Raw genomic sequence first — 24,083 nt, 5'->3', positions numbered from 1 at the left:
ATAATGATTTTATCAAATTTTGAACCAAATCTGCCAAAACGTTGACCATCTATCCTCATGTGCTTTCACACGTATATAAAGGAAATAACTCATTAGCGCAATGACTTAAAACAATGAAATTCGATCTAATGACTACAACTGTAATTCATTGACAAGTTTTGATTTCATTTTGTGGGCAAAATTTATATTCGCTTGACAGATGGAACGAAAATGCTAGATTCGTGCCAAAGATTTATATTTCCTAATCTATTATTCGCCATACTATGCGAAGTATTCTTGACCTTAACCACGGTTCACAATTTTATACGAGGTGGGGGGGGATACAAAATTATTGGAAAATATGCTAAAAAATTCCGACGAGAACCACTTCTGTTGGTTATTTTCTTGAAGGCAGAATGGGATTTCTCACTAGACCACTAGGAGCAACCTTAGGACACTAGGCTGAGAAGAGACACCAAGTACGTCGATTTAAAAACATTACTTTCTTAGTTGCAAATTAAATGTTTTTTAAATATAAATTTATGAAATGATACAGAAAATATAAGCACTTTATGAAATATAATTTCCTAGACTTCTACACCTTCATTTACTTATAATAAAACTAAAAATCCGCTCCAATAATATTGTATAAACATGAGAATACCGAGAAATCTGAAATCATAATAGAAAAGAAATGTTTATTCACAAAGTTAGAATAAAAATATATTAATTTAAAATGAATAACTGACATAATAAATCAAAATGTGAAATTGAATTACCGTCCTGATTATGTGGTACACCTTAACAGACGTTGTAATTTGGACTGCTTAGAGATGCAAAATACTAAAATTCGCTGTTATTTGTTTAAATTAGTAAAAAGAAATCCTTGTAAAGTTCCAACTATTCGATTAGAGAATTTGAAATATCTCCACGTTTTGGATATCCTCCTGAACCTGAATCCAAAATAGCCGTTTTTGGAATTATTTTCGTCTGAGATGAGAGCATAAAAAATACTAGAAATATATGCGATTTTTAAAACAAGTTCTGATCCGTGTTTTATCAACAAAAGTGCAGATTTACGTAGAAATTTGGACTAACTCCATCATCGATTATCACATTGTGTTTGTAAAGACAATAATTCAAAAACTCCAAAAGCTAGATGAATAACATTTGTCATGTGATGTTTATGCCAAAGAAAATCTATAGACAAAGTGTAGATCCATGAAAAGATTTGGGAAATTAAAAATGTCCTATCTTCACTAGAGTATGATTCAAATTATTGATTCGGATATATATGTCCAACTTTTTCCTTCTAGCAATTAGATACAAAATTTGATGCACGCCTACAAAATTTATATGAAAACCACGTACTAAATATACATTATTTAGCTTGATGCGCTATTTGAGTTATGTGTAAACAGATATAGAGAACCTTTCACGGAATTTGATTCAAATTTAGATATAAATATTCAGTTTTGGCGCATAAGGATTACAGAGAATTTTCTCACTTAACTGTTTTCGTCTAGCACTGGTGAATAGATAAATTCGACATAAAGGCAGAAAAGATACAAAGATAAATAGTAATCTGTAGAAATATAGCCATGCACTGAATCTATGTATCTACTTGCATTTTCGAATTATGATCATATATATATGTATATGTATATACGATGGAATAATTTCTCAAACTCAGATTTCATCAAAATTAAATTGAAATTTAATATTTAGGTATAAAGACAGCATATTAAATATCCTCCACTTAGTTATCGTATTCATAGACAAAAGAACAATTCGAAAAATTTGAGGTTTTAAAAAAAATCAGAAAAATCTAAAGTGTAGAAATTCATCAAAATCATCATGTCAAATTTGTTGATTATAAAATACTTTCTTCATATAAGAGAAAGTAAATTATAAAAAAAAGAAAGATATTTTCCTCCAGCATCCATGCGCAAGTTTCTAGAATTCTGGTTATTGTTGGTTATGATATTGACTTCATCAGACGATTTTTAAAATTCCAAACATTTATGTGAAAATAAAGCTGATCAAAATATTTCCGTTTCTTTCAAATGGCGTTAATATACTATGCTAAAAAAGAACTAGATATTTCAAGAATAATTATTATTTGTTAGATAAATTAAAAATCTCAACACTACCAATAAGATTTTAAAAAAGAATCTGTTTTATAAAAACAAAATATTATAAAACTTTATTATTCTTACAATAGCAAGAACTTCAATTTTTTTCTCCTTTTTTCTTTGTTTATACTTTTATTTCGGCTCCAGAAAATTCTTAATCAAGGATCTAATACAATACAATAAACCAAAATCTGAAATTCTCATTTTATAGCAGATATTTTTCTCACAAAAACGTATATTAAAAAACATCGCCTTTTTTTTAAAAGCAATCAAGAAACAAAGCGAATATTTACTTCATTGAAACACTGATGAAATACTAAGCATAGTCTATTCATATGAATATAAATTAGACTTATTCCTGAAAAAAAAGAAACATTTTTCTCTAGAGTATTAAGTGCTTCCTTATTTAAAATTCTGTTTTTCTAAGATTAAATAAGCGAAGTTCTCGAGAGAAAGTGAATATGAATAGATCGAGAAAGAAAACGAAAGAAATGAAATTCGTTGCACGGTTTTCTCGCAATTCTTTCTGAAAGAATCTTCATTTATTTCAAATTTTTATGAACAGTATTTAGTGACTTTTTCTTCAAATAGAACTATTGTTTGTCGCGTAATTTTATTTAAATATAGAATTCTACTTTTAAAAATATTTCAAAGAATGAATTTTTAGATTATTTCTAAATTTTATAAGACTAAAGCAGAAAAAAAATCCTTTTGTCAGGTATTTGCTTCGATGTATATTATTTTAATTTTACTTTTAAATCTACGAAATAAAATATGTATCATATTTTAAATGGAGACAGTAAATTATCTTCATAAAAATAAAATGAAAACAGAAAAATCCTATAAGTCATTACTTTTCAAGTAAGATCTTTAAAAATTGTTTTTCATACAAGAATTCAAAGCATTTTTAAGATTTAAAGCTTTCGATTTAAAAATGAAGATCTATTTTAGTACCTCATATACGATACATTAAAAGAGAAAGCAGCGAAATCGCGAAAAAAATTCCATGAATTTCAATGCTTCAGATTTTTCTCCCACCCAAAAAATAACTGTGAAATTATGACCGTGAGCGTGATTTATTCAAAATCAAAATAAATTTTTAAAAAGAAATTTGGTATGCAATTTTTATGCCTAAATTTTAAATATATACCGAATTTCTATTAAAAAGGGCAATTCGTCTTTCTGCTCGTGTATGTGCTTGTGAGCACATAGTTTAAACGTTTGAAATAGTCTTTCTGTTTCAATCTCTACTTATGAATTCATAATCAGCTTGTTTCTAACAACAATATACCATAATTTGTAGCTTCTTACTAACATTAAGGATCGATTTTCACGGACTGAGTTCTAAAGAACGCTTAGCTCTCTCTAATGCTTTAGTCAGCCGCCATTTTTTTTCTTTTACATATTCATTTTGCTTTGATAACCTGCCAACGATATTTGTATGTGTTCTTGATCCATATAAGTGTATAAATCTGGAAAACTTAACCAAGATTGATGGATAATTTTAGAAATGGGACGTCGAGTATTTATATTAGTACCCTATTTTAATATTATCTTCTCTGCTTTCGTCTTAAATTTTTTATAAAAAACAGTAAAATGCATGGGCTTTTTGTAGCCTATTTCTGCAAGTTCTGCTAATACTCTGATGATCGATGCATCTGTAGTAAGATAGATGATCCAGATTACCAGCTTCTATCTATCCTATAATAAAATAGTTTCTTTTCACTAAAAATCTTCTTTCTTAAACTTTAAAAACTTTTCTTCCATCTTCACTAAGTAAACTTGACTATTATGGGAAAAATGTTGCTCAAAATTGAAAGATCCATGACACAATTATTGAAAATTGTGAAGATTCCGTAAGAACGAAGACATGATGACAGAAATGACTAATAAGAATGATTCTAAATGCTTTCATTAGCATTATGAATCTTTATAACATTCATTCCGAACTGCTTTAGTATGTAATGTATGGAATTTTTATATTTTAATTATTTATATTTTAGATTGCTCTTCATATTGAAAGAGTTTTGTTTAACTATGACCTCATTAGATAGGTTGCCTATCTAATAAATCATTTATATATTGATACGATAATTTGACATTTCTCAAACGCCAATATACAAAACTTCTGCAAGGGATTCACCAATTTTTTTTTGGCATTGCCCCTTATTATTTTCCCTTATGTACTGAAACGACAGCTTTACATTTCTCAATTGCTAATATACAGAACTTCTGCAACGGATTCTCCAATGTTCCTTTTGGCATGGCATTGAATCCAAATTATTGCATTTATGCCCACAAAAAACAAAATTCTGAATTTTCTTATTCTTACCTTTCTTCTTAAATTCTTAAAATCTTATCTTTGTATCATTATTTAGTAAAAAAAGTTATAGACATTCTAATCGAAGCAATTATTTTGGATTATCCTGCCTTTTAATCTTTTCGTTGACTTTCATTTCATAAAAGTTGGAGTTAGTTTTATTCAAATGTTTACTTTTATTTATAAATATATTTCCCCCTTTCATGTTTCTCATTCGAAAGAACATGATTTCTTTCCAATAAACAAGGCGAAGAATTTTGAAATATTGGATTTTTGTTGAAATTCGTGATATGTCAATAGATCCTAGAAGAAAAGTATTTGATGTCCTCCCACTGTTGTGTTTGTGATAAGAACACATATCTGTTCGAAATTTCCAATAAATAGAAATTCTTCAGAACATTTCCAGACATCCAATAACGTGCTTTAAAAAATGTTATTGGAAAAAAATCCGTTTCGGCTACATGTTTGTTTTTGTCTGTCTCGCGGAAAATTTGAAATAATATTTGTTTCGATCACGCAAAGTAAATAGTATCGGTCAATATTATTTCTTTCTTTGTTTGTATTTAACAAGATGGCAATTGGAAATATGTGAGCATTTTTTTAACGGCTAGAGTCTAGTTTTTCATTGAAATATGAACATCTGACATATGAATTTCTTCTGTAAATCATAAATAAATTACGATTTCAAGATTTTATTGAAAATGAATCGTAATTTCAAAAAAAAATGAGTTAGAAAAGTCAAAGAAGAATTCTGAACAAGAATTCGGCTATTTATTTCACACAAAACTTGCATTTTGACAAGGAAAATTATGCCTTCAATTCTAAACAAATTTACTAAGAGCTATTTCTAAAAATACACTTTTATTTCTGTACAAAAAAAATATTTTCTTTTTCATCTTATTGAATAGCTAACTTTAGCGACCAACTGGTCAACTATTAATCAAAGAAAATTCTGAACTATTTTTTTTTTCGATCAAATTGTCTGACATAAAATCTGCGTTAAAAGCTTACATATGCTCTGTTTATTGTGTCCATGATCTTTCCTAATGGAAACCAATCCCATGACATCATTACAATATCCAAATGCAATTGTCCAGTTCCTTTATCTTCTGACTTTGAGAGTACTATAATTTTAGGTTTTTTTTTATTCGTCTTATAAAAAAATTATATTTTACACAATTTTTCATCCTTAATTTTCAACAATAGAAAAATATCAAGCGAATTAATATTTGTTTTAACAATAGAAGGAATTTGAATTGGTTGGAAACTAAACAGAAAAATATTTTTAAAAATTGTCAAAACTCGGGGAAAAGTTTGCAGAATCATTACATTGGTATCAATAAAAAGATAGTTTTTTTTTTTAATTTGGAATGGTGTAAAAATTATTTTTGTGCAATAATATTTTTCTTATAATCTCAAAAAACTCTCAAACATCGAATTTATTTTTATTAATAGGAATTTCAAAAAATCATACCAAGTTGTTCATTTCAAAATATATTTGAGCCCAATCCAGTTGCTGAAGTCAATCAGTCTGTTCTGTAGAACAGCAATATACATTCATACATCTTAATTATTAGTAAACATTTTATCTTTAGTTTATAATTTATTATTATAATATCATGTAATCTTGAAATCAATTATCTTTCAAATTCAGAAATAGATGGCGCCACGCATAAGAAATAAAAATTTTATATTATAAAAAAATTAAGTGACAATTAAGTTCTTAAAATATTAAAACATGATTTTGTAATTAAGAATATGTAATTTTATAAAATTGGAAACCTCTACCACATTAAGCGCAAAATCGATTGTAAAATTCTATATTTACAAATATGTGGCCAGTAAAATTAAATAAAAATTGATTTAAAAAAATGTTTATAATATGCAATTGAGAATTTACCATAAATTTGAAATATATTACCCGAAAATTGTTCTTTCTCAGAATTTCATTGAAGCCATTCAAATAATTTTTCTCGTTTAAGGAAAGTCAAATTTGTAAATGCTCGATTTCGGTAATTGGCCGTGTATCTTTAAACTTATATATTCGTTATTGCCATATTTTGGCATGAATTAGTATCATGCACATGGAAAGTAATAAATTAGAACAACGTATTTGATTCTATTTCTACTTCCATCTTGAATCAGTTGATACAAAGATGCAAAAGTTTACTTGTTTAACTTTCAATTCAAATTATCTTAATAAGGTGCTTTCTAATTAATTAAATTTGAAACAAATGAAATTAACCGAAATTCGAATCAGAAAATATTAGCTAGACAGGTTAGAAGAAAGAAGGTAGCTAACTCACGTCAACGATCAAATATCAAAGATTCAACCTATCACTAATTCCTTTAATTATCAAACTTAATATGGAATAAAATGTCGATGAATTTAGGTTTGAATCCATTCAAATATTTTTTTAATACATAGGGAAATAATACATTAATACTCCTTTATATTTTTTTAAATCATATTTCTGCTTTTGGGCGAAAAAAATTAGTAAATTGGACGACTGATGAAGTATAATATTATTTCGTAGTCTTTCAAATTCCTGAATCTTCTTTTATTTAAATATTTGAATTAATTTCAAGGCTTCTTAAAAAATTACAATTCATTAAAATATTGCAGAATGTGATATTTTCCCTTAAATAAGCTCTTTAATAAAGCAGAAATGGGTTCTATATATCGAGGATCAATTTAACCCTTGCTTTGATGGCTTTCTTCCTTAATCTCTGTTATTAATATCTTTCCTGCTTCCATAACCAAAGAAAAGTGAAACCTGGACTTAAGTTTTGCACGAAAGCACTGGATGCCATCAGCGGGATTTGTTCGTATATTTCTATAGGAAAATTGGAAAAAGCATTCCCTTGCAGAAATAGAAACATGTATTTTTTTTTTTCAATGAAGAATAAGGGATGTAATATTATTCTGAAAACCAGTTATAGATTATGCCTTACTTTCTTCAAAAAGACTATTATTTAGATATCTATACTATTTTATAAGTGAGAGATATTTCACAAAATACAAAAAGCAATTCAGCTAAAAACTTATTTATCACAACTTTTATTTATCTTGGATTGTTTCATGACAGTAAAGATGGTATTTTGCAATCATATTTTCAAATAGTCTTAATGTGCAAAAATTCTGAAATTTTGTAAATTTTTGTGATTCCGATAATAATAAATATCTATATATCTTCAGCTTAATTATCAGTAAATCAATTTATTTAGTTAAACTTTTATTCCTAGTGAATGGCGCTAATTGATAGTGAAATTAAGGAAATAAATTATTTTGATTAAAAAGCATTAAAAAATCCATGTATTAAAATATTTCCCTTGTTGAGATATCGTTTCTAATGCATACGAACGACAGTGGAACCTCCCAAAGTTGAATTTCGTACGAAATTCGGTAGAAATTTTCGTTTATAGGTATAATGATTCATCAAATTTTATACAATTTAATTGTTGGGTTTCTTTTATTTATCATATTCATAAATAGATACATATAATACCAAAAATGGGTCCTTCGAGTTTAGGAAGATCTAAAAGTGGAATATTGTTGAATCACAAGATTGAACTTTCTTGGGAATTATAATATTTTAAATATATAGATCAAAATTAATTGGAAGTTGAATCCATAATTCGAGATATTTCCAGATATATAAAGTAAGTCACTTAGTTACGAATTGCGCTGTATTTGATCATGTTTATTGTTATGAAAGTAATTGGATATAAATCTTTTATTATTTATACATTTTACCTTGTAAGACCTTATTATTTCTAGTTCAGCCCAATTTCTGATACTTGGAAGATTACTTTTATGTTAAAAGGAATGGCTTGAATTTATAAGCAGGCAGTTTTAGATACTTATTTGTTCACAAAGGAAATTAATGTGGTACTTCTGAGAATACGATGTCCTGTACTTCTAAGCCCACCCCAGTGAAATTATTCTGGCTTATTTAATCCTGTGATAATTAATTACTATGCAAATGTAGTGCAAAAGATAATTTTAATCTCCTCTAACATCTCGGGAAAGGGCGAATTATAACCCCATTGCATTTTCACTTCGTGTGGTAATCTTTATTGAAATAGATTCTACTCACAAATAGCAATTACCTAAAGAAGTTAGCTGCAATTTATAGAAATGCTGTAATGGTTATTTACTGATTTTCGAAACAAAGACTCCTAGTACAAAATTCTGAATAAGACATTTTTCCACCATTTCGTTTCCTATGAATTTAAAACATCCGATTATAATGTACATAAATGTATTTATATTATCTCAGTGAAAAAATAAAGAATAAGTTCCAATATAATCAGCATAATTTCGGTTATTAATGATAATTTTTATTGTTTATCAAGAATGGAACAGTTATTGTCAACAGTTACTAAGTTCCAATATAATCAGCTATATGTATTCATTCTCTTTCTCATTTAAGAAAATATTACTACATATCACATATTAGTATTAATTTTTATTGTTTATCAAAAAGGAAATAGTTATTGTTTAAGCATTTTAGACTTTCCAAATCATTATTCTGAATAAAATTTATCCACCATTTCATTTCCTGTATATTTCCGCACTTGATTAGATTGTAATTTATTCACACCCATATACTTTCTCTTTTTGAATTAGTAAAAAATCGCAGATTCATTTATATTTGAACTAGTTGCCTCTGATGATCAGATGTCTCGCCAAGAATATTGGTTTAAATTTAATTTCAGTTAAATCATTCATGTATAGCTTCATGGCCATGATTCCACCAAATTGTCAGCCATTCAGACCATGTTATTTTAAATGTCTTACATCTGTTTATTGTATATATGAATCATTCTAATGGAAAATGATGAATCATTCTACTTTCATGACATCAGAGCGCTGTTAAAAGCGTAAATATACAGTTCATCCATTTTCTAAATTTCGCATAATTTTAACTTCATTTTTTTATTCGTCTGGTAAACTACACAGGTATTAACCATAATCTTTCTTCCTTAGCTACAAACAATAAAAGAGGATTTTAAAATATTTGAGAGTGAAAAATTGAAATTATTGCAATTTTAGGACAACGACGCATTCTATTATTAAAAATTAAACAAAAACAAATTTAAAAATTGCCAAAATTCATTAAAAAATTTGCACGAGCGTTAAATTAAAAAGACAATTTTTTTAAATTATTTTATACAAAATTTATTTTTATGCAATGTTATTTTCAGAAGTTATCGTGGAAATAGTTCCAAATTCGATTATTTTTTAATTAATCATAATTTTAAAAACTCTTTCTGAGGTACGCATTCCCATTTTCTAAAGTATGTTTGTTCCAAATTTAGCAGCTGTAGTTCGCACAAACACATTCATCTTTACAATTAGTAGAAATGCATCTCTTTATTTTCAGAGCCTTTTAAATGAGCGTATTGCGCTTTGTAATATAGTGAAGAAAACTGAATATGCATTCTGTATATTTTTTTTTTTTTTGTTTTCAACCAAATAAAACCAAAATTTGTCACAGGACTCTAATTTTAGTAATGAAAAAACATAGAAAAATTTCATTTATCTAAATTGCTATATTTTTTAACTACTGGACCTATATACATATAAATGTACAGACAGACAGAAGTTTCAACCCACCAATTGATTTGATTCAAAATCGGAAATGAATCTACACTTTAGAAGCTAAAATTGTGTGGCAAATGGTATCAATCAAGCTTCTTATATTTCGTAGTTATAATGTTACCTTTCTCCTAAACATATACTTCCAATGAATGAATTTGTTTAAAATTTGATAGAAATCTACAAAATTGGTGTAATGACCACATACCAAATTTTACTTGTCTAACTCAAAGTGTTTTTCAGTTATCATGTTCACATACAGACAGAAAGAGCACATAAAAATAAATATAATTTCAAAAATTGTATTTTTTCGACTCAAAGAAGTTTGAATGTGGAGATTCCTCAAACTTTCAAGATCGAATTATTTTTGACAATTATAATACTTTCTCTAAGTAAACTTCAAATATAAGAAAATAGAAACAGATAATTAAAGAACAGATAATAATATAAAATATCCCAATAATATTCAGAATTTAATGCAAATAGCATTTACGTTCAAAGTGAATCAAATATTTCATTATAAGATGTTCCCTGAAGGATGAACCCTCCTGTTATTGCAAGATAAGGATACAAATTCTTGACATCAATAATATCGTGTTCTTGCGTGAGTAATCTATCCTCTGCTTGTCCTTGATTAGGCGATCTGATAGGTCAAGTGAATAGCCGGATACATAATCGACCTTTTCATTCATTAAATCAGCCCATTCCTGGCAGCGCTCCCAGGAACAGATTGCGCTCTGTTTACCCGGACACGCATTCCTGTCCCCTGGCGATCCTCGTTGTCCGGGTACACGCCCGGATTCCATTTAGTGATTATCATTTGCCTCGTCGCCCAAATCGAAACATGAGTAGAGAGGAATGCTTACTCACTGTCCGGCTTGAAATGAGAATCCGGCTCAACAATGGCTCATTCGTACTTGTAAGAGCCCTGTGCTCTCTGAAATTGCATTTTCATTCAAACGTCCGGCAAGTATTATCCAGTCTGAAATGGCCGTCAACTATGCAATGCAGATTCAGATAATGGTGAACTCCGTTTCAACTGGCTTCATATTTCAAAGCATTTCAAATTTCTATGTGGGTTATGTTAATATTAAACATTATCTTGGTTTGTGTCATTTTATCTTTTTAATTATCCAAGTAAATCAAAATAAAGAATTTTCAGGAATAATTTTCATATTTATAACTGTGAAATAATTAGAAATTAACGCTTATTTATATCAACTTAGCTTAATTATATTGACGTACAGTTTTGGAGTTATAAGAGAACGATTTGGGACAGATATCATAATTTCAAATAATGATCAAATAGCGAGGATGGTGCCTGAGCCTGAGTACGCCTTTCTAAGCTTCTACATCAGATTAATGAAAAGGTGTGTGATCAGTAACGTAATTAACGTGCTTCAGACTCCCACACACACATACACACGCCCATATATTAAGGAATTCTTCGAATAATAAAAGTAAACAAGCTGTTACTTTTGTTTAACTGTTAAAGGTTAATTTATATCATATTTAGCTTAAGTATATTCACGTCCTATTTCGAAGTTATACAAAAACTATTTGGGACAGAACTTATAATTTCATAATTTTCATTTTCTTGTAGAGTCATTCTCAGATTTAGGTACCATCCTCGTCATGGTCAAATGACGAGGACAGCACCTAAATCTGAGAATGCCTCTCTAAGCTCCTACATCAGATTAATGAAAAGGTGTGTGGTCAATGGAATGCTAAAGTTAGAAGTTACGATTATAAAATGATTTTCAACTATATTTATCTAAAGCTTATGATATTACGCAGTAAAAATATCATCATCTGCATTCTCTTCCGCCTTTTTTCATTCTGCTAACTCCATCTTTAGAAAATTATAGATGAAAATGGCGGAAAAGGTGAAATTTTTTTCCATATATTTCTCGATAAAAGAAATCGAACTTCCACTCCTGATTTGTTGATAAGAATTTGTTTAAACGACACCTAATCAAAAAAAGGAAAGCATTATTTCATCTATTAAGTGAAATTACATTCTCAACTTTGAATCTTTACATTTTGAGGAAATAAATAAGGATTAAAACTGAATTAAAGAATAGAGGAACAAATTGGTGGAATTTCAACGATTGCAGTTTTATATCAGCATAGGTTTCCTCTAATTTTTACAAAGGAACAAACTGAAGGACTTTCAGCGATTGCAGTTTTATATCAGAATAAGTTTCCTCTAATTTTTAGAAGCTTTTCAAATATTTTAAATATACAGGGTAATTCAAAATGAATATAGCGATTACAAATGGCTATAACTATTTAATGAAAAAATATATATAGATAAGATTAACACAGAATATAGACAGAACTTCAAAATTTCTTTACGTACGGCGCAGTTGCAGTGAAACCTACGCATGCGCGAGTTGAAACTTCGCAACGACAAGAAACCTGTTCATTGCGGGCATCTCATTACTGAAAATGGCTAGTCCGGATTTGACACCTTGCGATTTTTATTTTGGGGTTACGTGAAAGACAGGATGTATGTGCTTCCCATGCCTCAAACAATATAAGAACTAAAAATAAGCATTTGTAATGTGCTTGCGTCTGTGGCTGCAGACATACTTCATAATGTATGGCGTGAAATGGACTACCGTCTAGATATTGCCCGTGTGATTAAGAGAAGTCACATAGAACATCTATGACGTATATATACAAATTTTCGAAGCTCCGTTCACATTATGGGTTAATTTTATCAATAACTTCTTTTCATTTAAATAGTTACAGCCGTTTGTAATCGCTATATTCATTTTGAATTACCCTGTATTTTAGAGCAACAATTCCATTACTGAATAAATTCAAGCGTTTGAGGCGACAATTTTTCTGTGTGCGTTACAGCTACTATGTAATTAAAAGCAAATTTTAAAAAGTAAATAAAGATCAACAAATCAGGTTTAAAATATTTTCATACTACGATATCTCGGAGTAGAAGTTGAAATCTCCTTCAAACCTTTGAGTATCCGTGATCATACGGATGTGGTTTTCCTACAAACGAAGAAATTGTATTTCTATAGAGGGATTTTGTCCAAAATTCAAAAGAAATCTTTAATTGAATTCTAAAGAACTCGCCGCTTGCAATAATTTTGACATTTTCAATCTCTATATCCATAGGAGAAGAGATGAGTTATCCTGTAGAATTCCGACTGGAAAACTTATTCTACCAAGTGTCCAAAAGTCTCCATCGTAAAATTATTATTAGCCTCTTAATGAGTTGAACATGTCCATCAGCTCTTAAATTTCCATGCTATTGGGAAAAAATGTTCATATTTCTTTAAAGATTAAATGAGAAATTAAGATACTTAACCCTTCTTTGCATGATTTTTTTTTCTTTTTTGTGTGAAATAAATCAGGGTAATAAATTTCAATCTCTAGATTAAAGGAAAAATGTTTTAAAAATCCTAGTATAAATATATAATGTAAAGTAATTAAAAAACAGTATGATGGAAATTTCCATCATCCTGCAAATTTACATGTTAATCTCAGTACAAAATCTCCAATGTCCCTCTCGTCTAAATTTCTCAACTAATTATGGCTTTTATTAGCAAAAAAATCTCAGATTAGATATAAAAAAATATTTAAAAAATCGCACGTTTCTTCTAACCACAAAAAGCAGCGGAATGACAAGTTCAAACCCGCTACGATAATTGTGGCATTTGATTTTTTTTTTTTTTTTTTTTTTTTTACAGTTACGTTTTTTATTACGCAATAGTCGTGAAAAAGGTTGCCAGCAACAACAACTTACAGTACACCTTTTTTGAGTGCAATTTTTTGTTCACTAAATGTTATGATGGAAATTTCCATTATCATGCGAAGGGTTAAAGAAACAACACAGATCCTTATTTAAGGATTTATCACTTTATCAGATTGTTGTTGCATCGTTTTTCTTCGTTTTATGTACGCACTTCAACTTCGACATTCAAATGTTTCTCTGACGTCATAGTTTCTCATTCAGAATGACTGTTTTTAAATTCCATGCATGCGATGATCGATTTGAATAGGTCGACCTCTTGTTGCATAGCACCTAAGCTTCAATTTGATTCACATCTCGTACGAGGAAGGGGATGACCTTGTGTCTGGTAATTGGAATTTTGACTGAGCGTTGCTTTTTTGTTCATTGAGTAATAACGTGAAAATTCGAGATTCTATGCTACCAGGCACGCAAATCTCAGAACGTTTTTGTTCTGAAATGATATATACAAATCAATGAAGGGGTGGAGTTTGCAAACGGTATTGGTAGTCGAGAAAAAAAAGGCATCTAATACAGAATGCAAATACATCTTTTACAGAACGCAATTTTAATCAATAATTATTGCCATCCCTTAAAATGGTTTTACCAAATAATATAATTTATTTAGTTCCGAAATTATTATTATTCCGAAATTCGAAATCCATTATTCATTTTCACTTTCCCATGCGCGATGTATAGAGGATGTGCGATGTATAGAGGATGTGCGAAGTATAGAGGATGTGCGATGTATAGAGGATGTGCGAAGTATATATATTTTTATAATCATCAAAAAATTTGAACGAATATCATGTTTCAGACCAAAAACACATTTTTGACACTGCATCAATCTGTCTAATACTTTGAGCTAGACGGTTAAAATCTGGTGCATTTACTTAAAAAGAAATTCCTAGATTTATATAAAATTTTGAACGAATTCTGTTTAGAGAAACTGGTTGTCTGGCTGTTTGAGTGAACTCAATAACCCGAAAGACCTAGAAAGATAGAATTTAGTACACTGGTTTGGCATCTAAAAAGTAACTTTTTATCAAATTTTCAACTAAATCTAACAAAGGATTGTCGATCTGTACTTCCGCATATATGTAAATATAATAATTCATAAACCGATAATTTAAATCAATGAATTTTGCTTGTGATCTTGTGATTACAATTGTAGATTTGTGTCGAATTTTACTTTAAATCGGTGGTGAAAGCGATGTCCAAATCGCACGTTAGATGTTCTTATACTCTTGCATTACCGCATCTCAACAAAAAATCGACCAAAAAAACGGCAAACATCGCACACTAATAGGATCTTGCATAACTATTGTTCGTCAATAATATATAGTCAATAATACACAAGTATTTTTATTAGAAAGAAAGCAAGAAAGTTTCGAAGAGACTATTCCCGTTGATTTCATTCTATATTCCAGGCATAAATTTGAGGCATTCACTTATATATTCAAAATGACGAAAAAAAATATTGTCACGTAGAACTATAGTATAGAACTCAATGACACACACAAGAGGTAGAGTTAAACCAATTTATTAACTGAACTCTGAACTGAGAATACAGTGACTCATAAATCCTCTGCTTTTATATTAGCAGGGAAAGTTCCAGAATACTTTTCTGGAGACAGTAAGAAAAGTCCAGAACACTTGTCCGGTAAACTAAAGAAATGTCCAGTATCTTCTGTAACATGAAATAAAGGAAAACATAAAATCAAATAACTAAATATTTACACGTACTATGAACCCCATCGTCTCTAGTGGGTTCGAACTCAAGGTCTCTTGATTATGAGACCAGTGCCATGACCATTCGGCCATGGAGATTCGACAGTTTTTCTTCAATGCGGCAATATACTCAAATTAAAGGAATTTACCTTTATCACTAATGTTTTTCGTATTTTATGCAAAACATGTAGTATTTTACATTTCTAACTTTTTTACCAGATATAATGAGCCAAATATGATAACCAAATGTTACCTTTACATCATTAAACATTATATTCCACTTAAATATAATTGTATCTATATATTTAAAGTATTTAATAGCCATTCTAATTATATTTTTGTGCACTGAATAAAAACACTTCGTTAATATGTATTCAAAATTTTAAATACATATTTCACCATGCACACACTTGGAATCAGTTACTGACAAATGCACATTTTAATATTTATCAATAAAAGTTCATCAAAATACCAAACGTTTTATTTAAAAGTTTTGATAAAACTAAAATCTAACTCTCCGTTTTGTAATAAAGTTCTTCGGATTCCTGAAAGATTTTAAAGCAAAATGACTAAGATACTCGTCCTTAAGCCAACTTATAACTACTTTTCTTACATATAATTTTACAGCTGTTAACTTTTCTTTCAATAAATGATAAAAAATCACTCGCATCTGAAATGAAAAGTTCTAGATATGTTATTTCAGCGAGTATAAAGAACAAAACACAGTTCTTCAAGTCCCATAAAAATAAGACCAAAAAGAAATTGCTTAAACTCCAGTCAGTTGTCTTCTGCCAGGAAATGAACAAATAACCGGCAAGAAGGGAATAAATAAAACGAAAAATTTCAAGAGTATCTCTCGCTTCTTGTCAGAAAAAGGGAAGTAGTATCTGTCTTCGCAAAAACTAAAAAAGAAGAAATAATCCTAAACGTGATTGGCTTTCTGAAAGCGAAAGCTCGAAGCTCTTGTAGTTTGAAATCTTGTTTTTTTTAGTGACAACGAGCAGACATTTTTTTTAAAAGAGATGAAACTTTTTGGACACTTTTAAGACCATGAGTTTCGGTGTTATTCAATGAAACTCTTGCTTGTCGCCAGCACTTCAGACAATTCATTTCGAACTTTTTTAGAAAGACATTTTTAGATTTGGAGACAGTAGAACTCATATCGGGCCGTTTGAGTACAACTTATTTTTCTTTTTCTTGTTTACAATTGCCTCACATCCGAGTTGATTTTGACTTTTGATCTTCATCATAGCACTTTTTCTTTCAAACGCTAGAGCGAAATAATAATAGATATTTCTATAAAGTGGAGGAAGGAGTGTTATATAACTTTGCATAAATTGTTTAAAGAATTTCTTTTAGTTAATAATAGTTTTCTTTAAATAATAATAGAAATTCGATTAGCAAAGACAGCTTTTGCTAATCTTTGCTAATCGTCGAAAAATAAAGTTGGTGCCTTTTTTAATTTTATATACTGAAATCTAAAAATTCGAATCTGATGTAGAAACATTATTTTCCGCATTAATTTTAATTGATCAAAATCAAATGTTGATCGCCTCTTAATGAAAATCAGTTTAAAGAAAGAAAATTGAATATTCTTTGCAAGTCCATTATATCAATCATTAGCATCATAAATTCTATGTAACTTTTTGAGATCATCAAAAGCAAGAAAAAAAAACACTATCATGAAAACTCTTTTTTTAACTACATTCTAAAATAAATACCATAAAAACGGCTCTTTAATTAAGTTAGGCATAATTCGCAACAAAAATAAGGATAAAATATTAGATAACTGGCATCAAGTGAAACAAATCACGTGACTAACAGAAAATATTGAAAAAGGTAGTGTGAATCTTTATTAATTTTATATCAATTTATTATATATTTAAATATTATTTGTATATCAGTATCTTTTCTCGTATATTTTTATACAGCTGTTACATATTTTGAAGTTTTAATTTTTTTAAATATGTTTGGCACAATATTAACAAAATTGCTTTTGCGCTGTTAAATGTCAACAATTCCATTCGATCCAATTTGACTTAATGTGTTAAAATCAACAAAATGACCTTAGTTATATTTTTGATCGGTTGTATGTGATCTTACACCATCACGCATGCGTTAATCGGCATGAATTGTTGGGGAAATAGAATACAATATTTGACTTATGTTTTCCTGCATATGGATATGAAGTATTTAACTTATATATTCAAGAATATGAATTCGAAGTATTTAACTTACACTTTCAAGCATATGGATTTAAAGTATTTGAATTTCATAAAAATATTAGAAAAATAGATATAAAAATAGGAAGTTATATATAACTGATGAATTATTTCAAATTAAAAAAAAAATAAGAGATTTTAATTTCTTTTCTACTTAAGTGATAGGAAAAATAAAAATATATAAATTATATGGCAACTAATGATTTATTTTGTATCACGTGTTGTTGCAATGATTTTTGCCTATGTAGTATCTTCTAGAAATTCAAAAATTTTGTTAAATAAATAGCAACGACTAATGTTTTAGTAATGCTTTTGAACAATATTGAAAATCATCATTTTTATTTAATTAGAATTAAATAAAAACTATAACTTAAAGTATAAATTATAGAAGATTCCATTAATACTTATGCATGCAAAATAAATGTCTCTCTTATTGCATCTTTAACTATTAGCTGCGTATTCCTAAAATAGTGTGTTATCCATAAATTGTACTTCACTAAAAGAATAAAATACTTCATTTTAAGACTATTTACAAAATTGAATAACTTATTTACAATGTCAAAATTAACTGTCATATTAACTTCAAATAACCATAAATAAAAAATTTTGCTCTTCTCCAATAAGTAAACTAGTATATTTAAAACTTTTGTGTCAGCAATGAATTCATCTCTCTCCTCCAACAAACTTTATTGCGAAACTAGAATTATGTTTTTAAAACAATATGAATTTCTGCATCATTAGTTAAATTCTTACGGAACTCTGAAGAGTTCTTTTTCACTTCCTTTACTGTGAACCGAATTTTGAAAAGGCGCTCTCTGTGACAACGAGTTTGAACTTAACAAGAGAAATGGCTTTCAAAAGAATTTTAAGTATGCAACTAGATAATATTCGGAAACATTCTGAAAGTTTGAGTGGGCTCTTCCGCCCAAGAGAGAGAGAGAGATCTTTGACTTTAAAGGAATATTAGTTAGACGGCACAGTAAAGGGCTTCATCTTCACGTCCTTTGAGTGTTCTGATGTGTTTTAAAATGGACTTGTTAAAATAAACCGGGTTAATATAGCAACTCATTTAAAAGACCTTAATGTATCACTTGTTGAATACTTAGAAAGATTTTTACACTCTTAATTATTAAACAGTTTTTTTATTATTTTTTTATTAGGGAGCTGAAAATTATTGATAGAAAAAACTTATTCTTAGATATGCTTTCAGCCAAAAATTCCTATCGATTCAATTTATATAATTTCTGAAGAGTTGCCAAAAAAATGAAGAATATAAAGAAATAATTATTAAAATCATATTACTCATATTATAATTAGGGAATTTTGATGGCATAGTTAATTAATTTATGAAAATAAAATTTCCAGTCAGTTTGTTTAAAAAGATGCAAATTTGAATGAAAATTGGGATTGTTTAACCCCTTAAGCATTTTGTTTTATATATTTGCATATATACAAGCATATATTTGATGACCAGATGGTTCGCTAGAATTCATAGTTGTTGAAATTCTCAATTAAATATTTAATGAAACTTGAACCTAAAGAAAATATTTTTAAGCTTCAAATTTTGTGAACTAATTTTTTAGTATTGAAGTCTTATGTGCTACACCGTAGAGTAATATCTTACTCTATTTCAGGCAATAAATCTATTTCTTAAAAGTTATGAAGTCTAAATTTTATACAGTACGTAAATTCTGTGGATCATATTCAATAAAATATTCTTAGCACTACAACTTTTAAATTGAAATACGTTTTGATCTTCTTAGAAGAAATCTGACCAAGTTATGAAGTTTCAAAAATTATTATTTTGGGACAATAAACTATTTCATTATTTTAAGCAAATCAACCTTGAGAGTCTCCATGCGCTGATAGATGTATTTTTCTCGTGAGGTCAATGGAGTTATATAAAACCACGCATTTTTATAAAATAATGACATTTTGAGTTTAATAACTCAAATCAGCTTTTGGTGCAAGACAGGGAAACTTTTTCATTAGTGTCTCAAGAATAATTTATTAAATAAATCTCATGTGACCGAAGGTTCGTATAAAAATTTTAAAATTCGTAATTCATCAGAACCTTTATTGACTCTAATTAATTATATAATTTACTTCGTGCACTTATTCGCTTACCATTTTTCTTATTAAATATATGTACTTATAAGCAACGGTTTAGAAATAAACTATTGAGCCTCAACTAGAGTAGATATCCTATATATATTTTATATTACAATACTGTATTTGTCTTAAATAACTCAGAATTATTGATAAGAATAAAGATAAAAAATAAAGATAAAAATTTTAAAAGTCACGGAAACATTTTTTTTTTTTTTTTTTTTGTAAATGTTCCCTTTCATATTTATTTTATTACATACAGACACAGTACAAAAAATACGTTTTAACTAAGTTTAGTTTGTTGAGAGAGTCAACTTAGTCTTTTCATTTTAATTTTTGTGAGCGTGATGGCAATGCGTTAATAAAAAGTATCATGCAATTATTGTATCATTGCAATTTTATCATGCAATTATTTTTAGATAATTTAATTTCAACATATAAATCATAGATAAACATATATAAATCATAGATACACAGTTAAATACACATATGACGTACGAGCACGACGATAAACGCCCTGAAATAATAAAAACAACAATTATTGCATTTGAAATTTCAAGAAATTAATCTAAACTTTATGAAATATACTTCAGTTGGAAAAGAAATCAAAGACGCGGTGATAAAATTTTCGTCATTAAAAATGCTTAATCTTTTATAAAAACTAAGAGTTCCAGATTTTTTTTTTAAATTTTTAGATGAAAATTTTCTAGCTCTGCAAACCTAAAATATCGATTAGACAAGCTTATATAAAAACTTCTTGAAAAAAGTCATGCATTGTCATTAGAATATCAATTACATAAAATTCAACTTATTGATTCAATACTGGTAGCTACGAAATAAGTACACATTTTATTTACACATATTAGTTTTTAGAAACTTCAAAACAAGAAAAAAATAATCCTAAAAATTTCACTGTTTTCTTTTTCTTTCAGTTTTCTGAAAATCTCAACTATGAAATACCTTCTTCTGGCTACCCTTGCAGTACTCCTGTTTGTACAGGCCATGGCTGCAGTACCCTACCCACCACCCCTGGGTAAGACATTTTTTCTTTTCCGAAATCTTGCTCCATTGGGGAAATCATAATTACATGTATTTTTACTGTTAAGGGCAAATAAAAAAATGTAGTTTCAATAGCAAAAAAATTATTGCTCCATGTTAGCAAATATGAGATAGTCATATAATTTTATCGACAACAGCAGCATTAGCTTTTCTCAAATCAGCAAAGAGTGTCAGGTGCATTGTTGAATTTAATTTTATTGTTTGGGTCCTTGGTTTAGGTTTTATACACTAAATACACTATAGTTTTTAAGCATTTAATTATTTCTTTTTAATCATGTGATTGAAACAGTTTCGGTGTAGCATAATCAAATCGAATGAGCCATTTTCAGATCTTTATGGGGGGAAAAACAGAAGGGGAAATTCTTTGTAAAGTTGGGGTTTTTGCAACAGGAAGAATTTTGCTATGTCATCTTTCTTCTGGAGACAACGACATACATTCCAACTGATTTTTTTTGAACTGAAAAATAGAAATAATCCCCAACAGCAAATTCAGAATTTACACTTAACTATATAATACTGAAAGTCTAGATCTTAAGTTATTATCTAAGAAGAATTCTGAAGTCAGAATACTAGAACTTTTTTTTCACTGAAAGTAGTATTTGGCACTTTCATATACAAGCCAACAGGCATCTTTTAAAAACATGTTAGATAATCATTTAATAAAAAAGTCTCTTTGAATCTTTTAAAGCAAATAAGTTTAACAAAAGCCTCAGCTTTTTAGGAACACTTTTTTTTTAAAGCAAGTTCAAATTTAAAATTGCTGAGTTCCTCACCCATTGTTCTTTACAACCACAATGTGGAAAAAAAATCGAGTTAAAGCAACATGCATAAAGAATGTCATTGAAAACTTTTGTTAAGCATTTAAGGATAAAATAGTGAAAATAATAACATTTTCTTATATAATAAAAAAAAACCTTTAAGAAGGAAGTTTTTTTCTCTGTTTTTGCATTGCAGATGTTAAAAACTGATTTAAATGAAACGAATTCAACAACTAATTGAGCGATAAAATTACTACAAGAATTTCAATTTAAAACTTAAAAGCCTAGAAACTTTTATCTTTATATCTTCTGCAGATTTAGCAAGTTTAATAATTATATTTCTACTTAAATGAAATACGCAAAATTAGTTTTTTCAACTTTTTATACAGCTTACAGTAGCAGAATATATATCCTTATTCAATATAATACAGAGAGATATTTTTTTACAGAATGCTCAAAAAATTGTAAAAATGAAAATAAAAAATATAAATATATTGATAATAAAAAGTCGTTTGGTTTTAAACGCTAAGGAAAACAGCACATCACTTTTATTTCTCCATATACTAATTTAAATTATTTTATGTAACAGTAATTTTAATTCAAAGCTTAAATTATTACGTGTAATAATGATTTAAACAATTTAAAGCTTAAATTCAATGCATAAATAATTTCAATCATGGTATTCAAGGCTTAATTTACCTCTAATAAGCTTTATGCAAAGCTTTTGGTAATGTTTCAATGTAATTTACTCCTTACAACTGCCCATCAAAAATGCACTTGTCCCATCTTGTTATTGCTTACTCAACAACCAGTTGTGTTAAAATATTTTTATTCTTTGACCACCGTTACAATTTCAAGAAAGGTTATGTAAAATTTAACATGCAACAACTCGAAGCCTCATTTCTTTTACTTAAGTTTTCTAAGCTATAATGAAGGTATTTATAATGCATAAGTTTAAATTAAGTCCCACAAAATTTTACTTTGAATCCTTTTTAAAAATTACCGAACGAATATATTTTAATCTTTCATGTCTTCTGAGCGCTGAAAAGAAAGAAAGATTAGAAGCAGTTTTCCATATAATGAGAAAAAAAAAGGAGCAAGAATATGTGTGGAAGGTAGAAATATTTTTTTAATTAATTTCATTACGAGGGGCACAAAGAAAATTAGAGCTTCAAATTATTTTGGAAAATAAAATGAAAAGTGATTGCCTATTAATAATTCACTGTTTAAATTTTCCAAAAAACCCTTTTGATTTACCATAATTTCGCAAAAATACAAGAATTGTTTCATTTTTAATTTAAAACTAATGTAACAACGATATTTTAATCGTCGGTCTCTTCTTAACGCTGCCGAAGAAGAGATATTACTAGTTACTCCATCTGATGGAGAAAAAAGTAACAAAAACTAATAAGGAAAAAAGCAAGTAAAAAGAAATTGATTTTCAAAATAAAATGGAAAACGGCCACTGTTTGTCATTGACTATTTAAATCTTCCAAAAATGCTTTTTATTGACCACAGTAATGTAAATCACACAAAAAGCATTCCAAATCCACTTTAAAAACTACGTATTAACTATATTTTTAATCGTCCATCTCTTCTTAGCTTTGCTAAGAAAGAAAATTTATACGTCAATTCATCTACTGGATAATAAAAAGTTATAAGAATTAATATACGGAAAGGGGAAAAAATTGTATTAAATTATTGCTTTTGAAAATGAAATGAAATAAGACCATTGTAAATCATTGACTATTTCATTTAAAAAAAAATACCCATGGTTGGTCACAATAGTGTAAATCACACAAGAACAATTTCAAATCCACTTTAAAAATAATGTAACAACAATATTTTTAATCGTTCGTCTCTTCTTAGTTCTGAAAAAGAAAAATTACTAGTTACGCCATCTAATGGAGAAAAAAGCAACGAAAACCCGTAAGAAAAAAAGGAAAGAAGTAGAAGTTGCTTTTAAAAATGAAATGGAAAATAGTCACTATTTGTTATTGACTATTTAAATCTTTCAAAAATGCTTTACATTGACTATAGTAGCGTAAATCACACAAAAAGCACTCCAAATATTTTAAAAATTGTTTTAAAAAATATTTTTAATCATTCGTTTCTTTTTAATTCTGCCAAAAAAAGTAAAATTAAAGTCACTTCAACCAATGGATAAAAAAGTAACAAGCATGAGTGTGGAAAAAGAGAAGAAGACGCTATATCAAAAGATTGCTTTTGTAAATGAAATGAAATATAAACGTTGTTAATCACGACTGTTTAAATCTTCCAAAAATACCTATGGTTGGCCATATTAGAGTAAATCACATGAGAACCATTCCCAATCCATTTAAAAAATAAGTAAGAATGATATTTTAATCTTTCATCTCCTCTTAGCTCTAGCAAGTAAAAAAAAATTA

The 24,083-nt window shown here is 28.3% G+C and overlaps 1 protein-coding gene across 1 annotated transcript in view; it reads left to right on the top strand.

The window, feature by feature from the left end:
- The window catches only part of LOC129984218 (U8-agatoxin-Ao1a-like), a 69,160-nt gene that overhangs the window by 31,934 nt on the left and 13,143 nt on the right, over positions 1–24,083 (top strand). Inside the window, exon 2 of the mRNA XM_056094044.1 lies at positions 20,791–20,891. Within this exon, the coding sequence (XP_055950019.1) occupies positions 20,810–20,891 (82 nt within the window). The 5' untranslated portion in view covers positions 20,791–20,809. The remainder of the gene's footprint in view (positions 1–20,790; positions 20,892–24,083) is intronic.

Source organism: Argiope bruennichi, chromosome 9 (genome assembly GCF_947563725.1).
Source record: "Argiope bruennichi chromosome 9, qqArgBrue1.1, whole genome shotgun sequence".
NCBI classification, from domain to species: domain Eukaryota; kingdom Metazoa; phylum Arthropoda; class Arachnida; order Araneae; family Araneidae; genus Argiope; species Argiope bruennichi.
This window is presented reverse-complemented; position numbering and strand designations above follow the sequence as displayed.